Genomic DNA, 26,414 nt, shown 5'->3' on the forward strand with positions numbered 1-26,414 from the left:
AGGCCAGCTTGAATCTAGTGGCACAGTGAGCCCGGGACCCATGCGTGGGCACACTCGGTACACTTAGGGCGAGAAAGCAAAAGACATACAAATGATGGATGGACTGCAGAGCAAATCAAACATTCACCCCCATTCAACAGATCTGCCAAGAAGACACAGTCTGCTTGTAACCAACTCTCGTTGTCATGAACATTCAGTGCATACATTCCCTAAACCAATTAAAGAACCACAATACTCTCCTGGCAGAGAAATGGTTCTTTTGTTGGGCAGTTTATAATTTAACTGGTTGGTGAAACTTGCTGTATTCTGGATCACTTTGTGAGCTTTGTTCACTACCAACCTCAAACGTCTACATACTTTGTAGAAGCTAATGGAATAAAGAATGCACAGATGCCATTCTGTTGTTCTTCTTCAATCAATAGGCAGGGTCATGGCGGAAACCTACTTATGATGAGTGAGGGGAGAACTTGAGAAAGGGTACACTCTCCCTAATATATCAGTACTAGCCAACACGGGGTATCCCTTGCCCATCCAGTAAAGTGTCGTTTTCCAATCGAATACCCTGTCATTTATAGTCAAAGAGGACCACATGCCAGGGATCACTTTAGGTATCATCGTAACTGGGGGTATCTAGAATAAATAAAAAATACCTCAAACAGACATAGGCTTCAATTTATTAGTGGTCTGATTGGGTATAGATTAAAATTATCTAGAAGAGAGGTAAGGATGGTATGGTCCTATGACTCTAAATTGCTGTTGCCATATTTTAACCCTGTGTTAAGGCCTCTTGGTTCCAGGGCTTTCGTCAGGACGTCAGTGTATTTCTTGCCCCAGTAATACAATCATTCAGTCTGTACAGGGCATGCAAGACTAACTTACAAGCAAGGAGAGTGTTTACTTGCCTAATCGTAAGACCTTGGTTCCCCACACAGGAGGCGGGAAGCATGTCCCTTTAGTCACCCAGTCGACAAGGATAACATGCCTCTTTGTTACCTATTTTCATGCCCACACTCTCCCGGCTCGTCTTGTTGTTCCCCTGAGCTTCCTCTTTCATGTTCCTGATATGTACATTTTCACTCCTTGAGCAAATGTTAATATCTTTCTTTGAGATTCAAGCATTTCGCTTCTCTTCCTGACACTCTTACCTTCCCTGCAATGTCTGAATCATGCAGTGAACATTTATTAATGTTATCTCTAACTTATGTTTGTTGGGTTTCAGCGTGAATGGCAGCTACTGATTTGACATATGATTGTGGAAGTTAACTATTTTTCTTGCGAATTTCTCTAGGCTTTGCATCACATCGGCTTTTGTTAAGGTTAGCATTGTCTTTACTTTATGAGCTAACTTTTGCAGGTGTTGGCACTCTTTGGCACACTTTTTTCCTGTCACGTCATATTCTTTTCTTGATTAAACCCTCCCAACACTTGCAAAAGCTCCCCTGAATTTTTATTCTGTGGAGATTCTTGTTTATTCTATATGTTGCTAGGCTGATAGCAGATAATTTGCTAAAGCTGTGAGGTTTATTACTTATGCATTACAGCCCCTGGAGAGCGTGCTTTTAGGATGTGCCTCATACCCCACCTCTAGCTGCTAGGGCTTACATAGGGTAAAAATGCCCAACATTTACAAAGTACTTCAGAGTAAACCAACATACCTCACAAAGGGCCTCATGTAGGTAGCGAAATACCGGTCGGTAACGGCCGATTTTCGGTAAATATGCCGTTACCGACCGGTATTCAGACAAGTGAGATGTAGGAGTCCAAAAACCACTTTTCGGTAAATATGAGGCGGTAAATACCGATTCATAGTTACCGAATTCTAAAATACCGATTCATATTTACCGAATACATAATTAACGAATCGGTAAATATGAAGTGGTAAATATGAAGTGGTAAAAATTTAAAATGACATGTAGGAGCAGTCGGTAATTAAGAAATCCAGGAAAATCGGTAAATAAGAGTCGGTAATTAACACGGATTGAAAGCAGGTGGTAACCATCAACAATGCACATAAGCAATCCCAAAATGCAACAGCGTGGACAACATGGCCGCCATGTACGTCATTGCAAGGCGCCTACGTCTACAGGCAGCAGGACTGAGGGTGTGGCGACGGGAGGAACAAATCTACAGACAGCGCATCACACTATTACAGCTGACTGATGCAGAGATACATGAGAGGTACAGGCTACACCCCGAAACCATCATGGACCTGATAAGGGACCTGCACCCACTCCTGGACCAGCCAACAAGAAGGGCGCACGCCATACCACCACATGTGCAGGTGCTCTGCAGCCTACATCTACTGGCATCAGGCAGTTATCAGGTGGTGATAGCTGCGGTGGGTGGTGTATCCCAGAGTTGCCTGTCCCGTTTCTTCAGGAAGTTCCTGGATGCCATGATGCAGAGAATGCACCACTACATAAGCTTCCCAAACACACAGGCTGCACTGCAGAAAACAAAAACAGACTTTTATCACATGGCACAGTTCCCCCATGTCATCGGCTGTATTGATGGTACACACATCCCAATCTGTCCACCAGCTGATACAGAGCACATCTACAGGAACAGGAAGTCCACCCACTCCATCAATGTGCAGGTGATCTGTGATGCAGGGAACATCATCACAGATATTGTTGCAAAGTTTCCTGGGAGCACCCACGACTCTTACATCTTCCAGAATAGTGGGATCTACACACGACTGAGTGCCGGCGAATTCGGAGAGGGATACCTGCTGGGTAAGTAACAGTGACGCCCCTTGAAACCTGCAAATCAGAGTGTATAGAGGCATGTAACTGATGGTTCCCTTTTACTCATCCAGGCGACAGTGCATATGCATGCCGTTCATTCATCCTCACTCCCTACCTACACCCAGCAACCCAGAGTGAGAGACGATACAACGTGGCCCACAAAACAACACGCAATGTGGTGGAGCGCACGTTTGGACTACTGAAGAGCAGGTTCCGCTGCCTCCACAAGAGCGGAGGCGCACGCCAGTACAAACCCATCACCTGCTGCAAGATTATTGCCACTTGTGCAATGCTGCACAACCTTGCCACGAAAAAAGGTACAGATGTGGAACTAACATATTTTGAGGACAACGAGGATGAGTCAGGCCAGCCAGAGGGCAGCGCAGCTAGAGTGCCAACTGCAATCGATGGGAGAGAGAGACGGGCAGAGATCACATGCAACTATTTCTGAGTAAGTGAGGGGACACAGCGAGTTGTGAGAAGTCATGACGTAGTTTAATGTGGCACCACGCCATGAACACATGAACAGGCCAATCTGGCAATATACCATCTATACAAGGAGTATGTCCAGGGTTACGTCACCCAATGGGAAGTGGCTAAGCAGGGCCACATCAATGTTTGCGCATACGCGCTGCAGTGGTGGATTGCACGGCCTGTGCATCCTCACTAGAGCCAACCCCAAGCCGCCTGCTGCTCCTGCGTGCTTCGGGGACGGGGGGTGTGATGCTGCTGCTGGTGTCGATGCTCTCCGCAGCATCCCCTGCAGCAGTTGTCGACGCCTGACTAGTCAATAGCACCCCTAGTGCACTTGTCACCTGCACCATCCCCCGAGACAGGTCGCTGCAGCACTGTGTTAGGCCCTCCTGCATCGTCACAGAGCGCCGGCAAAGTAGGGAAGTCGCAGTTGCCAGACGGTTGAGTGCCCTGCTGGTAGTGTCCCTTCTCTGGCGTTCCCGGCGCCGTGCTTCGATGTCAGCATCTAATTTGCTGCACAACTGCTGGATTGACTGGGACATGTCCCGAATGCCCGCAGCCATGCCGCCAATGTTTGTGTCCATGTTGACTAAGCTTGTCTTCATCACCCGCATGTGCCTCTGGACTGACATAACTGCCTTTGATTGCAGGCGCTGTTGCTTCAACATTTGGCCCTCGAGCCCCAAGAAGACACCATGGCCGTCAGTGGGTGCTGGTGGACTCTGGACACGCGACCTGCGGCGCCCTCTTGCTCCCGTCTGTGCTGCCTGTGAGGTGTGGGGCACAATGGGATGGCTCCCTTCCTGGTGCCCGGTGCGGTCTTCTGGGCCCATGCTGTCGTCTGACGAGGTGTCGAAGGCTCGTAGCCTGGCTGCTGGACGCCTCCTCATTCTCACACCTGCAAGCGGAGATGTGGCCGGTGAATCGAACATGAGTGGCGATGCTGGCTGTGGTTGTGGTGATGCTGGCTCTCGGTGAGGTGATGCTGGCTCTGTGTGCGGCGAGGCTGGCTGTGTTGGTGGTTCGGCTACCAGTGGGCCTGCTCCCTGGTCTGAACTCGTGCTGGCTAGAGGTGATTTTTGTGGCCGGTGTGCCGTCTCCCCTGCAGCATGCCCTGTACTGCATGATGTCACATCTGTGGACAGAAAAACAACATTGGCTCAGTGTCCCCGAAGGGCTGCATTGCAAGCGTCACAATAAATCATTTCACATTCCAATCTGTCCTCTGTCTCCTTGTGCCTCGAGTGCGTGACATGCCTTGTTGCCCTGTGACATTTCCGTCATGGTTAGTGTTGCCCTGACTACATCTCCCGGAATGCATTGCCTGTCTGCACTGACACGTGTGGACTGCAGTGTGATTCTCGTTTCACAATGGGGGATGTGGGATAGGGGTAGGGGAGGCTACATTGCTGTGCTTTCGTCTTACCTTGGTGTGTTGCGGCTCTGGCAGAGCTGTCGGCGTCCCCAAGACCCACGACGCTCTCTTGCTCGATTGTGGCCGCCACCAGCTCCTCCAGTTCGGTGAGGGCAGGTGCCCTGTTGGTTCCACCTCCGGTCTGGCTGGCCTCCTTCTGGATGTCGCCCATCTTCCTCTTGGTCACAATCCTCAGGTCATACCAGCGCTTTTTGAGGACCTCAATGTCCCTGTGGGTCACTCCCACAGCATTGACCTGCGCCTGGATGGCCAGCCATATGTTGCGCTTTTCGGCCTCAGGCACTTGCAGGGATTGCCTCCCAAACAGCTTCTGGTGCTGCTTCACCACCTCCTCCACCAGCACCTGGAGTTCCTTGGGGCTGAATTTGAGCTTCCTCCTCCTTTCCCCTCCGTCTTTCTGTGTTCTCTGGCTGGACATGCTGTTCGTTTCCCGCTCGCACATGCAACTGCTCCCTGCCTCTCCTCTGCACTCCAAGCCTCTCCAGGGTCGGCTAATTATGTACACCTGCCTGGGTGTGGCCACGTCGGCTAATTGTGTACACCTGCCTGGGTGTGGGCAGTTCCTGGTTGGGTGGGCTGTCGTTGCACAGGATTAGCTGTTTCGTCAAGTCATGTGATGTTATTTACCGAATCCGTACATACCGATTCGGTATTTTCCGATTCGGTAGATACCACCTCGGTATTTTCCGAATCGGTAGATACCACCTCGGTATTTTCCGATTCGGTAATTATCACCTCGGTATTTACCGAATCGGTGAATTCCGATTCGTATTTACCGAATGTTACCGAATCGGTAACTGTTACCGAATTTTTACCTACATATAACTTACCGATTCTAATTTACCGATTCGGTACGGCTCGGTATTTAAGAACCGGTAAAATTTATTTACCTACATGAGGCCCAGAATGTTTTGCTGAAGCATTTATTTTTGGAATTCCAAAGTTTAATGGAATTAACTATTCGTGTTTTGGTGTGTTCTATTTCTACTATGCATGAGTTGCTTCTTTACATTATGAACTCTTACGTAGGATCATGGTAAACAGCGGATATAGGGTAACTAACTTATTTAAAGCCATCAGAATAGTACCATACTCAACTTCATCCTGGCATAGTGGCACAGCTATGGACATCTCAAATGTGACTTAAATGCGTTCAGAGGCGGCTCTGCCCAACATAAGCACAAAGAAGAAGAACATAAATATAATAACTATAGAAACATCAGATTTATAATTCTTTTAGGTCTGGTTTGACAATGCAGCCGTCTCTTGACCTTATGTGATCAACAGAATAAAAGTGCTTTAAGAAGTACTACTGATTTGGGTCTTTAGCTCTGTCCACATGTTGTTCTCCCTTCCTACTGGGTTTGATTGGGAAGAAGTTATATGCTTCCATTGAAAGAGAGAGCTTATCTTGAACAGATTTTGCTCAATCGGTAGACTTGAGTTACATATTGTGATACGTTGATTATCAATACTGTAGGTCCATATGCTTCATCACGAAAGGTTTTGTCTGAAGCCTTAGGTCTGACAGATTATTATGAAAGTTTTGCCAAAGGCAGTAGGCCTGAATTATTTATTGTGAAATTTGTATTTTAAAGCATATAGTCCTTTATGGATGTAGATTGTTATTTCACTATAGACTTTATGTTATAACATGGATTTTCACAAATTACTGTAGTAGGCAAGGGTTTTGATTACCCATTCTGACAAACCCTGTGCTTTTTAATTTCATTCGTTTGTGAGCCTGGTTTGACGGCCCAGCTATTTATGAGGGTTTATGCAATCACCGGAAAAAGAGGCATAAGAATTACCACTAAGAGAGGGGATGTGGGTTTGCCCACATGCTGATCTTCTCTGCATGCATTTGAATAATAGTAGTGTTAATCTTCCTAAGAAGTAGTTCCATTGTTAATAACTGATAGGGACCTTGTTAGCCAAGACCTCAGTCAAATACTGCAGGAAAGGGCTTTGATTAGTGTAACCCTATTAATAATATAGCAGGAAAGGCTACATTGCGACTTTTCTGCCAAATACAAAATGAAGGGGTTTTATTGTGAATGCTGTAACAAATGCCATAGGAAGGAGCTTATTTTGACAGATACATTGGGAATAGTTTTAGATTGTAAAATCTCTGACAAATACAATGAAAAGGGGCTTAGTACACGTATCCTGTTTCAGATCTGACCATAGTAAGTGCAAGTTACATGTCTCCACCGCCAGAGTAATGCAATTGGTTTACACTTATGTGGATGGATGACATCCCTCCCTAAACCCCTCCTTTGCCCTCCCTAAACCCCTCCCTTGCCCTTCCTAAACCCTATTTACTCTTTCCTTATCCCTTTTTGTAGTAAGATTACTCCTTTTCCCACTCACTCCCCTCTGTCCCTCCCACATTTATTACTCAAATATATACTTACATACGCTAAGACTGTGGTCAGGGCAGAGAACTCCACACATATGAGTATGAGCAAAACGTACACCCTGCAGGACATTTTGCAGTCTCACAAAACTTACTATAAAGTAAAGTTTTGTGAATCAGAACCTCGGTGTCGCCATAAGCAGAGTTTATGTTCTTGTCACGTATACTTTGGGTCTGACTAAAATGTTTGATGGGTCTCTCCAGGCAGAGAACACAAGATCATCTTTATGTTTGTGTTAAACAGGCTTGCTATATTGTTTTTTGACTGTGGTGACAAAGGCAGTAGGCCTCTCATTTTAGATTGTGAATTGTTTCACAATGTCTGTTGGCCTAACACTGGAGATTGTGAAAAGAGTTAAGTTTTGAAATAGGGACCTATAAGGGCATTGCTTGTTTCTGGGGTTGGAGTATGCTGATGTGCAAATTGCCATAATGCATACCTCATCTGTCAAATTAATTTTCAACAGATAACTAGAATAGAAATCAATTTTTTGATTGCTTTACTCAAATTAAGTACCCAGAAAATATTCTGTTTTACACGTGGTAAAATAATCTAGTTGTACCTCATGAATTTGGATGTCATTTTATTGATGTATGTTGATAACACAGCTGGCTTCAGATCACTGTTGCCTAGTCATCTGTTAAGAACGTAAAGTAACACCTAGCTGCTGTGTTTGTTGGTCAATTGTTCATTTCCTATCTGTTAAGGGTGTGTAGAAATAGCTCTTTCCACCAGCTGGGCATTCGCCTCTTACTGCAGGAGGAACCTGTGACTCAAATGCAGATTTTTTTGGCAGCAGGAACAGAGATGTAATTCGTAGGTTAATGAGAAGGGAAAGTCAGGACATACTGATCCTGAAAATACATCCTCTGGCAGATATTATTAAGTTCCTCTTATACTGGTTATTGTGATGCAGTGTCCCCCATGCTCTGATGTGCAGGCTGTTATTGTGGTCTCAATATGCATATCCGGTGCTCCCTTTAAATTGGCCTCACTATGGCATTAATTGTCTGCTTAGACACCATAAAGTTACACTGAAGAGGCAATCGAGAATGTAATTGGATGCCAGTGTGGGTCAGACCTTGCCTCAGTGGTGAATGACAGTTGCAAAGAACCAGTGGCCCTGGATATTGAGCTAATCAGTGTGAATGACTCTTACCACAACCATTGGGGGAGGATAGCTGAGTTATGCACCTCACTCTGTGTAGATCATATGAGTTCTTTTCTACAACTAAAGCTGTCTCTAGGCAGTTCAAAAAACGCTCCCCTTTGGGTTGATTATGCTGCTAAGAAAAACCAATTCAGATTGTCCATAAAAAGAATCATTTACAATTCCCTAAAAATAATTTTAGCAAAGTTAGGTCTTCAAACATTTCAGTAGATTTAGATAATATATCTTCTCTGCTTTCTTTTTACAAATATGTTTTGGATGGTACAGTATGTGTTGAAACCTTGGAGAATGCCATATTATGAGATGGCTCATCTGCTTCAAGTGTCTATTAAAATCATTGATGCATTGCTTGCGCGTTGGCACTGAGTCTAATGCCAAAGGAATGCCTGTGTTGCTGTGCTATATGCCATTTTCCTTATGAAGGTATTTTCTATCATCATGAGTGGTGTTTGAAGATGTTCTATTTTAAGTTTTTCTTTCAATGAATTATCCTGTTCCCTTTGAGCCCTTTATGCAACTACTACAGCCTCGGTCCATTAAACCACAGGTTTAAAGAGGGATTGACGAAACAAACACAATGCAGGAGAAGTTTGTTGCCTACTAGCACAAATGATAAAAGAGCTGGGAAACAATAGAATCGCAAAGTGTTTCAGCTCATCAGTTCTGCCTATTTAACAAGTATTTACTTTGATTTTGTTGTGTTATACGAGTTTCATTAAAAGAATGATGGTAAAGTAACCTTTGATAAACAGGGAACATAGACTGTTATTTAGAGATTCTTTGAAGTGAAGGATACCACATGTGAAAAAAATGCTGGATAAAAGCATCCGTACCCGATGAACTTAAGCCAGTTTTGTCTCCCAAACTGGATGTAGTCCTCACTCTCAAAGTTTAACATTTTTTTTTTTTATATAGCGCAAACTTGACCCAAAACTATCAGAGCGCCTTACATGCGCATCCGTTGCCTTACAGACGTACACATTCATTTTTTTAGGCACAGGGAGATGTATTAATTTGCCCAGAATTACAGGATGAGGAGCGGCCCTGCCGAGCCTCGAACGCGGTTCTCCAACTTCGAGATAGATCGCTCTGGCCATTAGACCACATCCTCTCCCTATAATCTTTTCTTTGTTCCCAGGTTCAGCTGCCTCTCAAGCGTTGAGAGTTTTTAGTAGGTCAAGGCTGCTGTACCTGCTCTACCAAAGCCTTTGTACTGTCAGAGAATCTTTCATGCCTTGTCTGTCTAGGAGTACGGTACATAACGTTCAAAACTAGACCTCAATCTAGCTTATTAACAAACATGATTTAGAGGAACGTTTTCCTCAACAAGGAAGATGTCTTCTGTCAGAGGTAGTGGCGAGCAGATTTAAATGCAGTCAACCGCTGTGGGGGAAGACATATGGCCTCACGGAGCATGGGGGTATTTTAATATTTCTCTTTATTTTTTTATGCAAAGTCCAGCCTGACAGTTGTGGCCCATAGGACTTTGTATAAAAAAATGGCCTCTTGACACAAAGTGGTGCAAAACAGAAAATAGTACACTTCAACACTGGAAAGTGAATACCCTTGCAAGACGTGAGCCACTTTGCATCACTTTGCATCACTTTGCAGCGGTACCACAAATTCTTTGTAAATGTTAGGTTATGATGGTACCACTTATATAGCGCGTGATTACCATCGGTCTCTTAGCGCTTATCTAAGGGATTAACCACCCTGCACCAGCTAATACTTGGCAGAGACAGTCGGTAAGACTCTACCAAATGCCTGCTCAGACAAAAAGGTTTTCAGCCTCTTACGAAATGGAAGGAGGGCATTTTTTCTTCGCAGACCTTCTAGGAGTCCATTCCGCAACTGAGGTAACAAAACTGAGAAAGCCCGGCTGCCCAAGGTTGATTTGTTAAAAGGTTTACAGGTCAACAAAATTGCCTCAGAGGAACGAAGATAACTTCCAGTTACATATTGCCTTAGACGGTCCTCGATATACGCGGGTACCGTCCCATACAGGTTCTTAAGTGCAATACATAAGCCCTTTAACCTGTCCTTCTGTTTCACTGGGAGCCAGTGCAAATGTTGCAGCAGTGGCGAGGCATGCGCCCGTCTTGGTAAATTATATATATTAGTCTTGCTGTGTCATTCATGACTACTTGGAGCTTACCCAGCAACTTGTCTGGGAGCCCAATGTACAAGGCATTACCATTGTGCAACCGCAACACAATCAGTGCTGCCTTCACTGTTCGCATCATTGAGAAGGATATAAGAGGCACCAATTTCCGAAGCTACCTAAGTAGGCCCATGCAGCTTTCCACCACTGTCGCCACCTGTCTAGTCATTGACAGATTTCTATTCAACTTGGTAACAAGGCTTTTCACAACTGGCACGGATTTAGGGGCAAAAACCATCCATGCAGGGGTTACCCTTAGTAGTGATTGCCAAGACCTGGATTCACTTTGAGAGAGTTAGCCGTCATCCAGTTCACCGTGAACCTAAGGCTATTGTGCACATTCAGCTGCGTCTGCCTAGAATTATCAATGCGCAGGATCAGCTGGGTATCATCTGCATAATTAAACAGTTGGCACTCTAGCTGTGCTAGTGCCACCACCAAATGATAGAGATAGATATTAAATAGAAGTGGGGACAAAGCAGATCCCTGGGGAACCCCACACAGGAGTACTCTTTCTCTGGAGACATGGCGACCCAGTTGGTCCTTCTGTGACCGGCCCTTCAGGAATGAAGAAATCCACATAAGGTTATAACCTGTAATTCCATGCACCAATAATCGGTCCGTAAGCACTTGATGGTCAACCGTATCAAATGCAGCTGTAAAAACCAGTAGGATCAATATGGAGGACTTGTTCCTGTCAGCCGCCAGCCTGAGCTCGTCCAGTACAGAAAACATCACCAGCTCTGCGCTTTGATGGGCCTGAAAACCTGCCTGGCAAGCATGGAGCAATTGATACTCCTCCATAAATTCTGCAAGGATTTTGTTTACATGTTGTTCCACAATTTTAGCTGGAAAAGGTAGCCTAGATGCTGGGCGATAGTTCTTTAGGTTTTTAGGATCTGCCCCAGCCTTCTTCAATAATGGGCTTATCATAGCTTTCCTAAATCTGAGTGGTACTTTCCCTGCTAACAGGGAGGAGTTCAGGAGGATAGAAGCTCACCCTCCACCATGGGAAAGGCCATTCTGAACACCTTGGGAAGACACAGGTCTTCCGGCACGTCTGATTTAACAGCCGCCATTGACCATGCTAGGTCCTCGAGGTCCAGTGGAGGAAATAGTGAGAGCTTCTCACCCTGGAAGCTAGGCACCTCTGTATCAGTGGGCAGGTAGAGCGGAGTGTTTCTTACTTCAGTTAGAATATCGCTAATTGTCTTCAAAAAGAAGTCCTGCATCTTATTTCAGTCCTCTGGATCTAGCCCTGCCATCTGTTCTTTGATATGGCTTAACTCCCTCAGCACTTTAAATGTCTTTCTTTGAGTATCGCTCGCTTCAGTGTTCCTTAACTCATAAACTCTGCTTAAGTCACGGTAATCGCTTTGTACTCTTTCAGGGCCTCCGGCTCATACCGCGTCTTCCATTTTCGTTCATATTGGTGCAGCTTTTGCTTCCCTTCTCTTAGCACAGGGGTATACCAGGGGGCCCACTTGCCTTTATTCCTTACTCTTTCTCTCTGAGCCGGAGACACCTTGTCTATGGCCTCCTGCATCCCACCTACAAACCACACACTTTCCTGATAAATATCCTCTGTGTTGCTCAACAAGTGCATTGCTTCCTTCAATCCTCCCCATACGGGTTTAGTTTTTTTTGCCCAGTTCCGTACCGTCCGCCGCTCTTGTGGCTGGCGCACTGGTTGACTGGGCAAGGGGATTATAAATTTGATCTGATAATGATCCGACCAGCTGTAGGGTATCCTGACTGGCAGCTGAGTGGCCCATATTAAGTCTAACGTAAGGCCCTTTTCATAGGTCTGAGATTCCACTACTTGCTGTAGACCCAACATAGCCATTACTTCACCGAACCCACTTGCCTGGGGCTCTCTTGGTACCAGATCCCCCCAGAAGTTAAAGTCCTACACCACTACCATCTGATGATACCTTGAGCAGATATCACTCACTAATTCAATGGAAAGCTCACTGAAGAGGGGGTTTGTCTGGGGTGGGCAGTAAACTATCACCATCACCATGCAAAAGGTATTTAAAACTAGTTTCACCCCCAGGACCTCAGCCCCATCCATACTTTCCACAGCCACAACCTCTGAGGCAAGGTGCTTCTGGCTAATCACTGCCACCCATCCTCCTCTCTTCCCACCCTGCCGGTTATGCGCTAGGATGTGATAAGTAGCCGCACCCCCCTCGCCCACCAGTCAGCCTTGCTGGGCATCAGCTGACCCTTGTGAAGCTGCCTGATCAGTGGCAAAAAACAAAATGTTCCGGAAGCTGAAGGGCGAAAAAAATGTGCCCGCTTACATCAACAATAAAACACCACACAGTTTAAAAAGCGGGATTTAAAACAAATTAAAATAGATTTCACTGGTGCAAGGCAATGTCAACCCTACTAAGGCTAAATCTCTTTTTTTTCCAGAGTTTTATATAGCACAAACTTGACCTGAAGGTATCGGGTATCAGAGCGCTTCACATGAGAGCACCAGTTATATTACACAAGGACACATAAATTTTATTTATTTTTAAAGTAAAGTTCTATAGTAAGAGTTTCGTGGTTGTCTGTGGTTTATAGATTGAATAATCTTTCTTTGCAGATATTGGTGTCAGACATTTTATGTGAAGAAATCTAATGTACTAAACTAGGCCCTTCAGTGAAAGAAAACATCTTACACTATATAGAGCTAATTACTATACTGGGATAAAATAAGTTTTTTCATTACCTATACAAATCACACAATCTAATTAATTATGATTTGAATGCTTGAATGCCACCATCACTTAGGGCCTGATTTAGAGTTCAGCAGACAGCTTACTCTGTCGCAAACATGACGATGCACCGACCAATGTATTTCAAGTGCCATTGATTATAATGTGCTTGTAATACGGTGGACGGGATATCTGTCACATTGATTATAATGTGCTTGTAATACAGCATACCGGATATCTATTACATTGGTTATAATGCACTTGTAATACAGCAGACGGGATATCTATCACGTTGGTTATAATGCCCTTGTAATCCAGCGGATGGCATATCTGCCATCTGCCTCATTGGTGACAGAGTAACCCGTCCTCCGATATCTAAATCTGACCCTATATTTCTTATTTGTTATTGTTGCTGACACTAATACCTCACATAGGTTTTTATAAATAATACTCAATATGTCTCAGAAATTTGTGTCAACGGATATCAAACTTAAAATTTCCAATGAAAATACACTCATTCACTGCCCCAATCTGAAAAGTAAGGTGTAAGTAACATAGGCAATAATACATATTCATTCACTCTCCATGTGCATCACTTGAATGTGATACTACTTATTCATATTTCATCCTTGGAGTCCCTTAGATTAAATTTTCAAACATGTCTTTCCGGGGGTGTAGACCCATCTGTGCCCTATTCCTTGCCCATGGATTGGTGCTACAGTGACCTGATGGAATACACAGGATATGCGCTGCCCTTTTTGTACCTAAAGTGTGCTTGCTGTTGGCATGAGTTCTGGATTCATGGATATCCTTTGGATTCTTCAGAAGTCTGTGGACTGCTTCAGGCGCCTGCCTGCCTGTCGCACAAAGGAATGTTCTGAACTGCAGTTGACTCTTTCCTGGGAACAGCTGTTTGTATTTCCACTCATTTGATCTTAGGTAGTGGCTGAGGAAGGCATCTACATGGGTCTGCCTGTCTCGCATTCTATGGAGTTCTGGCATTTGTGATGAACAGCATCATTTTTTCTAACTTGTTAGTCATCTTTACTCTGATGCTGCCATGATTGTTTACACAGTTTTTTCTTCTTTGTGTTTTGTTCTCACTTATAGGATATTCTTGATGACAGCAGTCATTTCTAGATCAATTCTAGAGAAATCGAAGAAGGAGTACACCACTATGTGTGAAGAACCTTTAACCAGCAGAGGAAAATATTGTTTAATTCAACAGACAATAAAAGCAATTAGCCAAAGCCTATACCAGTGATGCACTCACAATTGACTTGGTGTTCTCCTCAGAGCAAAAGTGCTGGCTGCAGGAACAAGTACAGTGCCTGTCACTAGCTGCAGTAGCCATATCTCCCATCTTTTGATGGCAGGTGGCAAGCTTCAATGTTAGTAGGACTTGGTGGACTATCAATATGGTGAAAAGTCACTTACCCATAGTGCAGCCAGACTTTCTTTTCTTGTTGTGAATGGGCACGATCAACTTCCATCAGTCTCCTGCTGGCATATGAAATTACCGTTTGAGCTGACAGCCACCCAGGTCTATAATGTGGCAGAATAGTATCCATTCTCATTCTCTTTGAATGCATGTATTTTTTTAAAGACCTCTTTTGCAGCCTAGAAAAGCCCCAGGCCAGGAAACAGTGAGAGAGCGAAATGTGCTCGCTGTTGCGTGAAGAAAAGTGCAAATAAAAAAATCACATTGCTATCTGTCTGCTATAAGAGTTGTCAAGAAACCTAGAAAAATGAAAACACTAATGAATTGCTTTGAGGGTATAAATGTTACTGCTTGTCGGGTGGATCTGTTGTCTTGTGACCTACCTATATGTTTCAATACACATTTAAGATCATAATGCTATATCATACTCAGGCAATACTTGAAAAGAATACAGACGTTCTGACTGAATAAATATAAGACACTTTCCTTTTAAACATTGGTCATATTCAGTGTTGGCATTACCAACTAAGCCAACCAACATCTGTAGGAATGCAAAACACTCCCACTGGACTGTCCTACTCCCTGGAGTAAGAGCAATGATCCCTCTGACATATCTTCCCTGTCAGGTTGTTTAAGTTGTAGAAAATGCTTGGTCAATCACCACTTACCTTGACATGTCCCATCATGATCACACCCACTGATCATGCCCCTGTTGGAAATGGCAATCTTTTGCATGGTATTACCACATCATTTTGCCTTCACTACCCTATTTGTGCAGAACCCGTTTTTGTTTGCTTCAGGACTCTCCACTTTACTCCAGCTAAACAGCGGTAAAGTGCTTGTGCTCCCGCTTCCAAACATAGTAACATTTGTATGAACCTAATTAGATTTTTGTTTCTTTTAAATATAATGTCCCTAGTATACAGTACTACATGTTCTCAGGGCCAGTAAATGAATGCTACTAGTGGGCTGCAGCACTCATTGTGTCACCCACTAAAGTAGACCTGTAAAATATGTCTCAGGCCTGCCATTGAAGCTTGTGTGTGCAGTTTTGAAACTGATATTTCCACCAGGCAAAAAAAACCTTTCTCCCTTATAAGTCACCCCTAAAGTAGACCCTAAAGGATCATAGGGCAGGGTGCATGGTATTAAAAAAGTAGAACCTGTGTACTTCAGTCTTCAATGCCCTCACAGTGAAAATACCCCAAAGTCATTTTTCACTGTGGCAAGGCCAGCCTCTCATGTACTAACACTGGGTTAGCGTATTACATTTAATAGGTACTTCAGTTTGAGAACAGCTAGTGAAATACTTCTTCCACTTACTGGAATTGTAATGTAAAATCCACTTTTACAGTAATGTAGGATTTTAACTCACTATTTGGAAAATGCCACGTTTAGAAAGTTGAAAAAACATGATGAGGATGCACTCCTTCCCTTAATACGAAAGTAACTTGCAAACTTGACTAGAAAGTGCGTGCAAACAGTAATTGTGGCTCGCCCCCAAACCACAAATACAACAAAGTATTCGAAAAACAGGGCTCTACACTTGCGCTCCTATACTGTTGCACTGCTAGAAGGAGGGAACAACTCCCCCAGTTGTATAATGTTCATCCAAGTAAACCACAGTACTCCTAATTATCATAATATGTAATCCTCCATTATTTATGACTTTTGTCATCGTATTCTTCACCACAACGGAGACAGTGAGATCCCATCCATAATCTTTAATAGACATTTCCAATACATGCTGTATGCCATTCTAGGCTTTGTACAACAGTACGTACAAATTGGTCTCCATATAAAATAAGCACAACATGTCCCAATGCATTTTGAGCTGCGTGGGCTCTTCGTCAGGGGTATCTAAAACATATAAAATGAACAGTGCAACTCATCCAATTAATTGTAACACGTATGCAATGTCGAAAAAGCTGCAGTGATACTTTTCATTCAAACCAAAAGTATATTAAAACACCCTCCCATTGTCCACTTCAGTGATACTCATTAATTCAACCCATCTCTGCTCCCCTACCCAAATATACAATTGCCCTATTAAACTACACAACCATACCATAAAAAACCCTAACTTCAAAGGCTCAACTCTACATACTCAAAGAAACCACCCCCATTCCTCTCTGTCTAACTACCCTCTCACCCGTTAACACCCTCCTTCCCTCGTAACACACACACTCTTCCTACTAATCTCTCGATATTAATCCACACGCAACACACACACTCTTCCACTTAATCTCTCAATATTAATCCATGTGCTCACGATCATGGATTTACAAACTGACAACCAATCAATTCAAAACCCCATACTCCCCATTACTCCATACATCCACAACCTCATATCTCTCCCTTCTCTCCAAGCTCCTCTGAAGCTACTCTCCTTCGTTGTAAACACTCCTACTCCTACACCTGATCCCTCACTATTAATCAACACGCTAACACAACCCATTTACTAACAAACACCTAATCACCCCAAACCCATTTTCCCCCCTTCATTATCACAAGACTTACTGTGTTCCATCCCCATATTTACACATGTTCCACACCACATTCATACCACCCTCACGGCTTCATACTGTCCCTCATTATTTAACTGCTCGCACCAATCTCACCTGATTTGGCTTCACTCCACGAAATAACGTCTTCATGCATCCATAATGGTACGATCGTATGCTCTTCCCTCACATTCATTTAAATACCAAACAAGTGTACTCATTAACTCCCCACGTGACTTTTTACCCAACCCACTTGTCCAACATAATCAAAACCTACTCATAAACGACGTTCCCTCCGAACTCTAATTCCCATAATGCGCTTCCTACCCGCCATGAAACGGCACTATTAACTAATGCGTGACCTCCTGAACATCTAAATTAAATACGAAATTCACCCCAGACATCGCGCTAAACAAAGTAACATACAAAACTACATCACAGTAATAAAATTAAATGACTATGCTCTTAAAATGCACAACTAATATACCGTGCTTTGATTGAAACAGTACATAAAAGAATACATCAAAAACATGAGAGAACTAAAATATAAGACATTCCAGATTGCCCAATGAATCAATGAAACCTATCCAAATTCTATGTCCAGATGAGTGCCCTGCCATCTAAAAAAGGAAGACTCTACCTGCTTACTTTGAACACAGGACCCCAGAGGTGACTCCAAGCGTTCCCTTGGCTGACCTTAAGTTTGAGCTACAGCGACACAGCAAGCTTCCAGAGGCCTCTCCTGCTTTCCAGCTCACTTGACCCAACTGGACCTGACCGATTCCACTCAGCTTGCCTTTGTGGGACTGAGTCCTATCTTCAGGGTCCTGGACTCTTAGCTGGACACAGAAGGTACTCCTTCCTCCTGAACTGAAGGTTTCACCAGATCCAACACAGAATTGCGCAAGGTGATTCAGGGCCTTGCAGGATTGTGCAGTCCTTGATCGGAGGCTTCACCAGATATAATGCAGGATGATACAAAGGCCTCACTGTTCCTGATCAGTGGCTTTACCAGATCTGATGTAGAGCGATGCAGAGCTTTGCATCGCAGCACCGCGCAGCTCCTGATCGGTGGCTCAACTGACCTGACATGGCGCGACTCAGAGCTATGCATTGCAGCCCCGGGCAACTCCTGCACCATGGACAAATGGCACAACTTCCCGCTGGCTGCACCTAGTTCCATGCTTGGCAGGTGCCCTATCGTGGTCGGTGTGTAATTTTGACTTAGTCTCAGTCTGGCGCAACCACATAACAACAACACTTGATGCTTCACGCCTCTTGGCGCTATTTTTACCTTAAAGTTTAATAACTCATAAATTCAATTCTACCATTTGTAATTTTGTTGTTTGGTGTCATTTTATTAATTAAAGTACACCCCTTTCAAAATTGGTTCGGGATTCTTCTTGTGCAGTGTTTTCACTTTTTTACTGTTTGAGTACTGCACAAATACTTTACATATTGCCTCTAAGTTAAGCCTGATTGTTAGTGTGCCAAACTGTTAGTGGGTTAAACACAGGTTGGTTTAGTGACTATTGTGGTTCACCTTGACAAGCATTGTGATTATTGTTTGAAGTGGGTTCTCACCCCTTCAACAAATAATCTAATTTCTTACACCTCCCCCACCAATTTTGTTATGATTCCGAAAGCTGTAACAGTAGAACCTTCATTGCTATAACCCACTTTCCGCTTCTCTCTTTGTACCTCTCTCCTTTTGTAGTACTAATTGACAGTGTTAGACCTGAAATGCTTGGTGTGGTCGCCCCCCAAACTCTTTGCCTTCACCCCTCCTGTTTTCTGAATTTGTTTTATTTGACATTAGGACTTTACCGCTGCTAACCATTTTTAAAGCGCCTGTGCTCTCTCCGTAACACATGGTGAAATGGACCTGTACAGGATTGGCACACTTAATTTACTTATAAGTCCCTGGTATATGGTATTACATTAACCCAGGACCTGTAAACCAAATGATAAGTGGGCCTGCAGCACTTACTGTGACACCAACTAAGATAGCACTTTAAAACGGTCTGCCATTGCAGCTTGTAGTGCAGTTTTAAAGCTCTTCGACCTGGCAAAATAAACCTTTTGCCAGGCCTATATCTTCCTTTTTATTACATATAAGTCACCCCTAAGGTAGACCCTGCAAGCCCTTAGGGCAGAGTGCATTAGAATGGCTATGCTTCTTCCTGGACAAGCGGTCTCTCCAAGTTATGGAACAGGACTGTCTCTCGGACAGCCTGCCCATAATCTTTGGAGTAACACAGGGCTCCGCTCTTACCCCACGTTATTCAATTTCTACGTAAGGCAGCTTGCCACCATTATGCAGGAGTTTGGTAACCTGGGTGTATCGTATGCTGACGATACCCAGCTGATTGTTTCCCTGCCCCAAGATCATAACCAGGGTAACGTCCAAAGGGGTCCTTACCTGGACAAACTGGCCCATTGGATGTCAGATAGTTACTTAAAATTGAATGGCGAAAAGATAGAACTCATGATCCTAGGCAAGAGGGACATTCCCAGGCCATTGATCAACTGGCCAGCCTGTATGGATCCTCCACCAGTCTCTAAACAGGTGATAAAAACCTAGGCATCTATTTAGATAACTCCCTCTCTATGAACCAACAGGCAAACAAATTGTCTGGTATCTGTTTCGGACTTCTGAGACTGCTCAGAAAGATTCTAGATCTTATCCCGGAGCAGCTCAGGAAATCTGTCTTGCAGTCTCTGATAGTTGCCCGTTTGGACTACAGGAACTCTCTCTACTTGGGCTCGCCTAAGTATGTGATTAAGCAGCTTCAAATGCTACAGAACGCGGCAGCCAGACTCTTACTTAAACTACAAAAACATACATCAGTGAGAGAATCCTTGAAACAACTACATTGGCTCCCAGTTGCCGCAAGAGTGAAGTTCAAAGCCCTCTACATTGCTCAGAGGTCAGTCAACAATAAAGGTCCAGAAAAACTCAGACTCATGATTTTAGGCTACTGAGGTCCTCCCACGCCCATTTCCTTCACACCACCAGAATAAAAAGATACAGATGGGGAGGCAGATCCGTCTCACATCTGGTTCCTAAGATGTGGAATGAGCTGCCTTTTGAATTAAGAAGTCAACAAAATGAGCTGGTGTTTAGAAAGGGGCTGAAGACCTGGCTGTTTCCTGGAAACCACTAGTTGGCTCATCGCTCGATCACGGCTTCTATCATCAGCGCGGGGAAGCCTCCGGGCAGCCATGCGCTTTAGAAATCCCCAAATCAAATCAAATCGTATTTGGAAAAGTAGGACTTGCAAGATTAAGTTTTACTTGTGCTGGTAGTGAAAAACTCTTAAAGGCGTTTTTCACTACTGTGAGCCTAACTGTCCCTTAGGATATAATTAACTATCACTTGTGCACTTGAATTGTAAGTTACAATTCTGAAAATAACACTTTTAGAAAGTTAGCATTTTCCTGCCCTAACCATTTGGAGCCTATTGCGAGGACCCTGGGTCACATGCCTGTGAATGGCTCTGCTGGTGGGCTTTGTGTATTCCTCACAGACAGTGCGACAAAAAGGAACTTGGTGTAGACTGGATGGGTCATTCTGCCAGAATGGCTTGTGGCAGAGCTGCCCCACATACCCTTCAAATGGCATGCCTCCTACATACATAAAGGACCTTGACACTAGTCTTTTGCCACCCTAGACTTCTTGGAGCCTTGGTTAAGAATTTTCCCGAGGCAGATGTGGGGGTAGTGTAGGGAAGCCCAGCACTTCAAATGCTGAAACCAGGTATAAGTATCGGCCTCCCAGAAAATTTCTTTAGCCCACTCATGGACCTGTGGAAGACTTCAGAAGGACCTCATGGACTGCCATGCTTCTGTCAGGGGGCTGCCATGCTGCTCGAGGCATGTATTGATGCTTGAAGCAGAACGGAGCCATCTCATTGAGCCCAGGCCCACCAGAAGTGACTCCAAGGGCTAGCTGGCTGGACACCTTTGTGAGCTATGGGGACATAGCAAGCTCCAGAGACCTTGAGCCCTGAACCTGGTCTCTGCTGGAGTGAGTCCTAAGCCCTCAAGTGGTGCCCCCAGGACCGGGACTCTTCGTAGTGGTGTTGGTAATATTGATCCTTCCTAACCCTAAAAATAGGGACATAGAAAAGTTTCCACCAAAAGGTTGCCTGAGAACCGACAGAAGACCAGGACCTACCTGCGCAAGTAAATTTGCCCACGGTGCATCGCCAGTCGGCCTGACTCCGTGGTACATTTCTATTCAGCGGTCTTTCAACAAAGTATCCGGTCTCATGGAGCCCTCATCAACTATATCCTGCAGCTTCATCCCACTTAAAATTGTCGACTTTCAAAAAGTGTCAAATTGCGCAGGTTTTCACCACTACTCTGTCCCACAGGTTCTTGATGAAGATGACATCACGGGTTGCCTTGCCCGCTGAACTCTACCTTCTCAGTAAATTTTCTTCAAAATTTCTTTTTAGTCCAAAAGTGAGATGAGATGGGCCTGATCCACCCACTGTTGGTGCTTTGTTCTTTTAGGTGCCATTTTACACTAAAAATTAAAAAGAATCATAACTCTGTCTGGTTATAATGATTAGATTTAATTTGTTTTGGTGTCATTTTATTTATTTAAATATATGCCATAATTGATTTGATATCTTTCTTGTGTTGTGTTTTCACTTTATTACTTATTATTATTTTCACCATATATGTTGCACCCCTGGCTAGATTGTAAGAGCCTTTGGCTTTGAAATAATATCATTCGTGGATGACACACAGCTTATAATCTCCTTTGATAAAGATTTGACCAAAGCAAAAGAGAGCTTCTGAGCTGGGATGACAGCAACTGCTACCTGGATGACAGAAAACTGTCTCCAACTCAATGTTGGAAAAACAGAGAATATGCTGTTTGGCAAGGCCCAGCAATTGTGGGCTGCTGATTGGTGGCCACTAGAACTTGACATTGTTCCCACACCCAAATAGGTGGTAAAAACTTGGGAGTCTGCTTTGACCGACCTCTTACCATGAAAGAACATGTGATGTCCACCTCAGGCTCCTGTTTTCAAATCATGCGCTTACTGAGAAGAGCCTTTCCTTTCCTCCCATTCACAGCAAGGAAAACGGTGGTTCAGGCTCTTGTGATTAGCCTTTTGGATTATTGTAACATATTGTTGGCTTCGGCAAAGGAGATGTTATTATCAAAATTACAAGTGGTGCAGAACACCGCAGCCCGCCTCATTTGCAATTTGCCCTCCTGGGATGCATCCACTCCCCTCCTGCGTACCTTACATTGGCTTCCAGTTCAGAAGAGAATCATTTTTAAAATATGTTGCCTTACACATAGAGCCAGGCAAGGCCCGTCCAGCTAAGAGGGGTGGGGTAGGGGGGTATGCTGGGAGGGGAGGGGGGTGTTGAAAGATGACGACAAGGTAAACTTCCATTTTAAAAAATGAAAACCACTTACCTTGCACTCGCCGCATCAGTGAGCCGGCAATAGAGCGAGTGCAAGGTAAATGGTATTCGTTTTTAAAAATGTACGTTTACCTCATCATCGTCTGTCTACTCCCCTCCTATACCCCGCCCCACCGCTCTTACCAGCACGGGCTATGCCAGCAATGGAGCCCTGACTGGAAAAGGCCCTTGTTACCTAGCTTCAAAGCTTAGGTACTATTGCCCTCCTAGACTCCTTGGATCAAGTGATAAAGCACTGTCAGTTATTCCTCGCATCAAAAAGGCCCATTCAGGTGGCAAGTAGTTTTCTTACTTGGCTCCTTATTACTTGAACAAATTGCCACATCATATTCAAACTTGTTCTGATCACTTTCTCTTCAGGAAAGTACTTAAGACAACTTTGTTCTGATTTAGCTGTTGTTGCTGCCCTTGTCTCAGGGTTGAGCCGAGAGATCCTCCTGGGGTGATTTGTGCGCTTTATAAATTAAAATAGCATTGCTGTTTGTGTGCAGTATAAATACTTTCTACTTTACCTCTAAGTTAAGCCTAACTGCTTTTGTGTCTAGCTACAGGAGGGTTAATTTAGTGACTTTGTTGTTCACCCTGACAAGGATTGTGTTTGTGGCTTGAGGGTGGCTTTCACCTCCCCTCAAACAATAACCCAGTTTCTTACGCATGGTGTCCCTTGTCTGTCTGGTGGGTCATTCCTCCACCTGCCTCATAATTCTTTCCCATTCCATGATGCCCCTTTGAAGCAACAATATTGTATTGTATTTGCTTGCTTGAAAACTTGAAGAAATGCTAAACCATTGTTCACCTAATTTACCAGGCAGTCAGAATTTACTTTTCATAGGTGAACATTTTAATAAATTGTCATTTTCCATTCATACATTTTTAGGTTTCACCTGCACAGCACCTGCACTTGAGAAATCTATTGTTTTTAATATATACTTAAAAGGGACTTGCATCCCGCCTCCTCTCTTTCCTTTCTTCTCATTGCTTCCTGTGTGTGACCCTTACCTTTTCTCCATTTCTATTCGCTGTAGCATTTTTCCTGCATTTACCAAGGCTTGTTCCTCGTCTGCTTCTCTTATCAGTTTCCCGACGCCGAACTACTGTTAACATCCGCTTTGGTGGAACTATATTTTCATAACGTTTTGCCTTTTACTATTGCAGCATACTTACATAACAATGTATCACCTGGAGAGATTAAGTGATTTACATAGAATCACAGGCTGTTGCGCAGTGCAGCTGAGACTCGATCTGAGATCCCAGCTCTCTAGTCAGCAGTTCTGGCTGCTGCGCCACATCCTTTCCACTCCTGTGTTATCTGTCAGGGAGCTCTTTCTTTCTCCATTACAGAGACGAAACCGATGCATTACCAATGCTTGTTCTGATAGCCTTCAAAATAGAGAATTACCTGCATTCTATTTTAATCAAGTTGCCGATTTCGATATGTGACATCGCTTATTGATGTCGTATGCAGTCCTTAGTCTTTGCATGGCCATATCCATCGAAACTATTTCACAAGAGTAATAGATTAGATATTTATTTTCATCTCTTGCTGGGTGGAATTCCTTCTTTAATATTGCACTAAAATAAATTATTGTAGTAGATTATGCATGTACATTCCAAACGTAGTTAAGACTGCATATTGGATGTTGGAAAATGAAGACAACAGTATTTTCATGTTTCTATGAAGCTAATTCCATATTATTTTGTCTTTGTAGGCATATCATCATGAACGAGTCTTGATTAAATGTGTATGTCTTTGTCTTTGTAGGCATAGCATCATGAACGAGTCTTGATTAAATGTGTATGTCTAAGTTAAAGTCTACAGCAATACACGTAACAAATAATATGGAATTAGCGTCATAGAAACATGAAAATACTGTTAGACGCAACGAGTGTCAGTTACACGTATTGCTGTAGGCTTTAACTTAGACATACACATTTAATCAAGACACGTTCATGATGATATGCCTAGTTTCCTCATTACACCAAATGTCTATATTTTATTGAGAATGTTTCAAAAGATAGTAACTCTTACAGGTGTGCAGAGATCAAAGGCTGACAGGTGTCAAGCTTTGTGGGGGTTTGTTTATGGTCTTTACTCTGTTGTGTTACTCTGTATACTTGATATTTAAGTTTGTTTTTGGAAACCATAAGAACTCTTTATGTTGAATTTTTAAATATTAATATAATAATTTGATTTGATTTAGAATATAATATTGTTAAAATTCAGAAACTTTTTCAGTAATGTTTTAGAGGCATACTTGTTAACCAAGTAAAATTACTAAATTATTATTTTTTGCATTTTGTGTTTTTACAGATATTATCTTCCTAGCAAGTTCTCCAAGTGTAATATTGAGGAGTACCATGACTTTTTAAATAGTGGTGGTGGAGCCTGCCTTTTCAATAAACCAACAAAGGTAATTACATTAAAAAATGGGAATTTGGATGCTGTAAGTTTGCACCACATTTTATATCTTCATTTTTCCCAGATCATCTACTTGAACTCAGAATTTATAGAGTAGTGTCTTCATTAGAACACAATTTCTTGTTTTCCTTATTGCTGGTTTGCTGCTACTTGCTAACATCCATAATTGATAACTGTCTACCTTTGGAATTAACACACGTATGCTGATGCCAATCAGATTAAAGTGTAGATGTAAATGTATTCACAATAAGCTCTCTTAAAAGGGCATACAGTATGCGCAATTTATGAAGTGCAACAGAGCCTTATTTATCATCAAAGATCTCTAAATAAATGCTACAGAAGCCCTGAAAGTGAAGATGGGTTTATGGAGAGGTGCACCTCTCTAAGCAGCGGTGATGTTACTCTAAGGGGTGGGTACTCACAAAGATTTTCCCAGGGGCCGAAAAGTTTGGTCTGTGAAGTAGCGGAGGCCGCACTGATGCCTGCAAGGTGGTGGTGGGGGGGCTTGTGGGCATGGGGTGTTGGCGGTAAGGTGGGTGCTGGGAAGGGTAGTATTTACATCCAGTGTCTTAATTGCACAATGTGAAACCAGAAAACCAGGTATTAATCCCGGCTTCCTCACTTAACCAAATTGGGTGATCCTGTGCATTTTATTTATGTCACTTTCCCCTCAGTTTTTTTCTTTATTACACAAAAGAGGATAAGGAAATACATGAATTCAGGATGTGCGCTGTACAAAACTTTCTCCTGTGTTCGATTTGATAAACTATAATGTTGTTCATGTATAATTGGAACCCAGGCCGCGCAAATAGTACACATAACAACTGACTTGCGTCTCATTATTGTCATTGGTTCTCAGAGTGGGGGGAAAAAATGAATGTTTATAAATTCATGTGTGAAAACTGTCACTTTTAAAAAATACTTCTCAATGCGCAGATAATCTGATGTACTAAGGTGAAACGGTTCTGCATGTTAATGAAATACACTTTTTGAATTCTGAAGAGACTTTATCATATTTTTACACTGTTGCTGCAAGATGTCTTCAAAAATGAAGGTGATCCTACAGTTAAGGTGCGCAGGACACCCTATTTACTTCCTTTCTTTAACTTTAATCATCCATTAAACAAACACTTGGCTGTTTATCAATTATTGATAATACATCTGTTCTCACTACTTCAGCTGGTTTGGGTGGTATGTGAGTTTTAGGATCTTGTCTAATATTCTCCTAGAGTATTGTCTAGCCTGTTTCAAGCCACAACAACTGGACACACTGTGAACTGATTGACTCCTTTCTATCAAGTAACTCTCATAAACTTTTGCAATTGTCCACATCTGAGATTTTAGACTTGGAATGTACATTTTTGATAGAATTCTTCATCTGGACAAAACCTCAACCTTCATCAGACTATGTACACTCACATATCAGACAGAGGTGGTAACGTGACACAATCAACCTCTGGAGGGCGTGCAGAATAAATTT

General features: G+C 43.3%; 1 protein-coding gene across 3 annotated transcripts in view; it reads left to right on the forward strand.

Moving 5' to 3' along the window:
• Nucleotides 1-26,414, forward strand: part of ADAM22 (ADAM metallopeptidase domain 22) — a 1,168,071-nt gene that overhangs the window by 810,052 nt on the left and 331,605 nt on the right. For all 3 annotated transcript variants that reach the window (XM_085631338.1, XM_085631339.1, XM_085631337.1), the window contains exon 15: nucleotides 24,827-24,926. In XM_085631338.1, the coding sequence (XP_085487464.1) occupies nucleotides 24,827-24,926 (100 nt within the window). The remainder of the gene's footprint in view (nucleotides 1-24,826; nucleotides 24,927-26,414) is intronic.

This window comes from Triturus cristatus, chromosome 10 (assembly GCF_964204655.1).
Source record: "Triturus cristatus chromosome 10, aTriCri1.1, whole genome shotgun sequence".
Classification (NCBI taxonomy): Eukaryota; Metazoa; Chordata; class Amphibia; order Caudata; family Salamandridae; genus Triturus; species Triturus cristatus.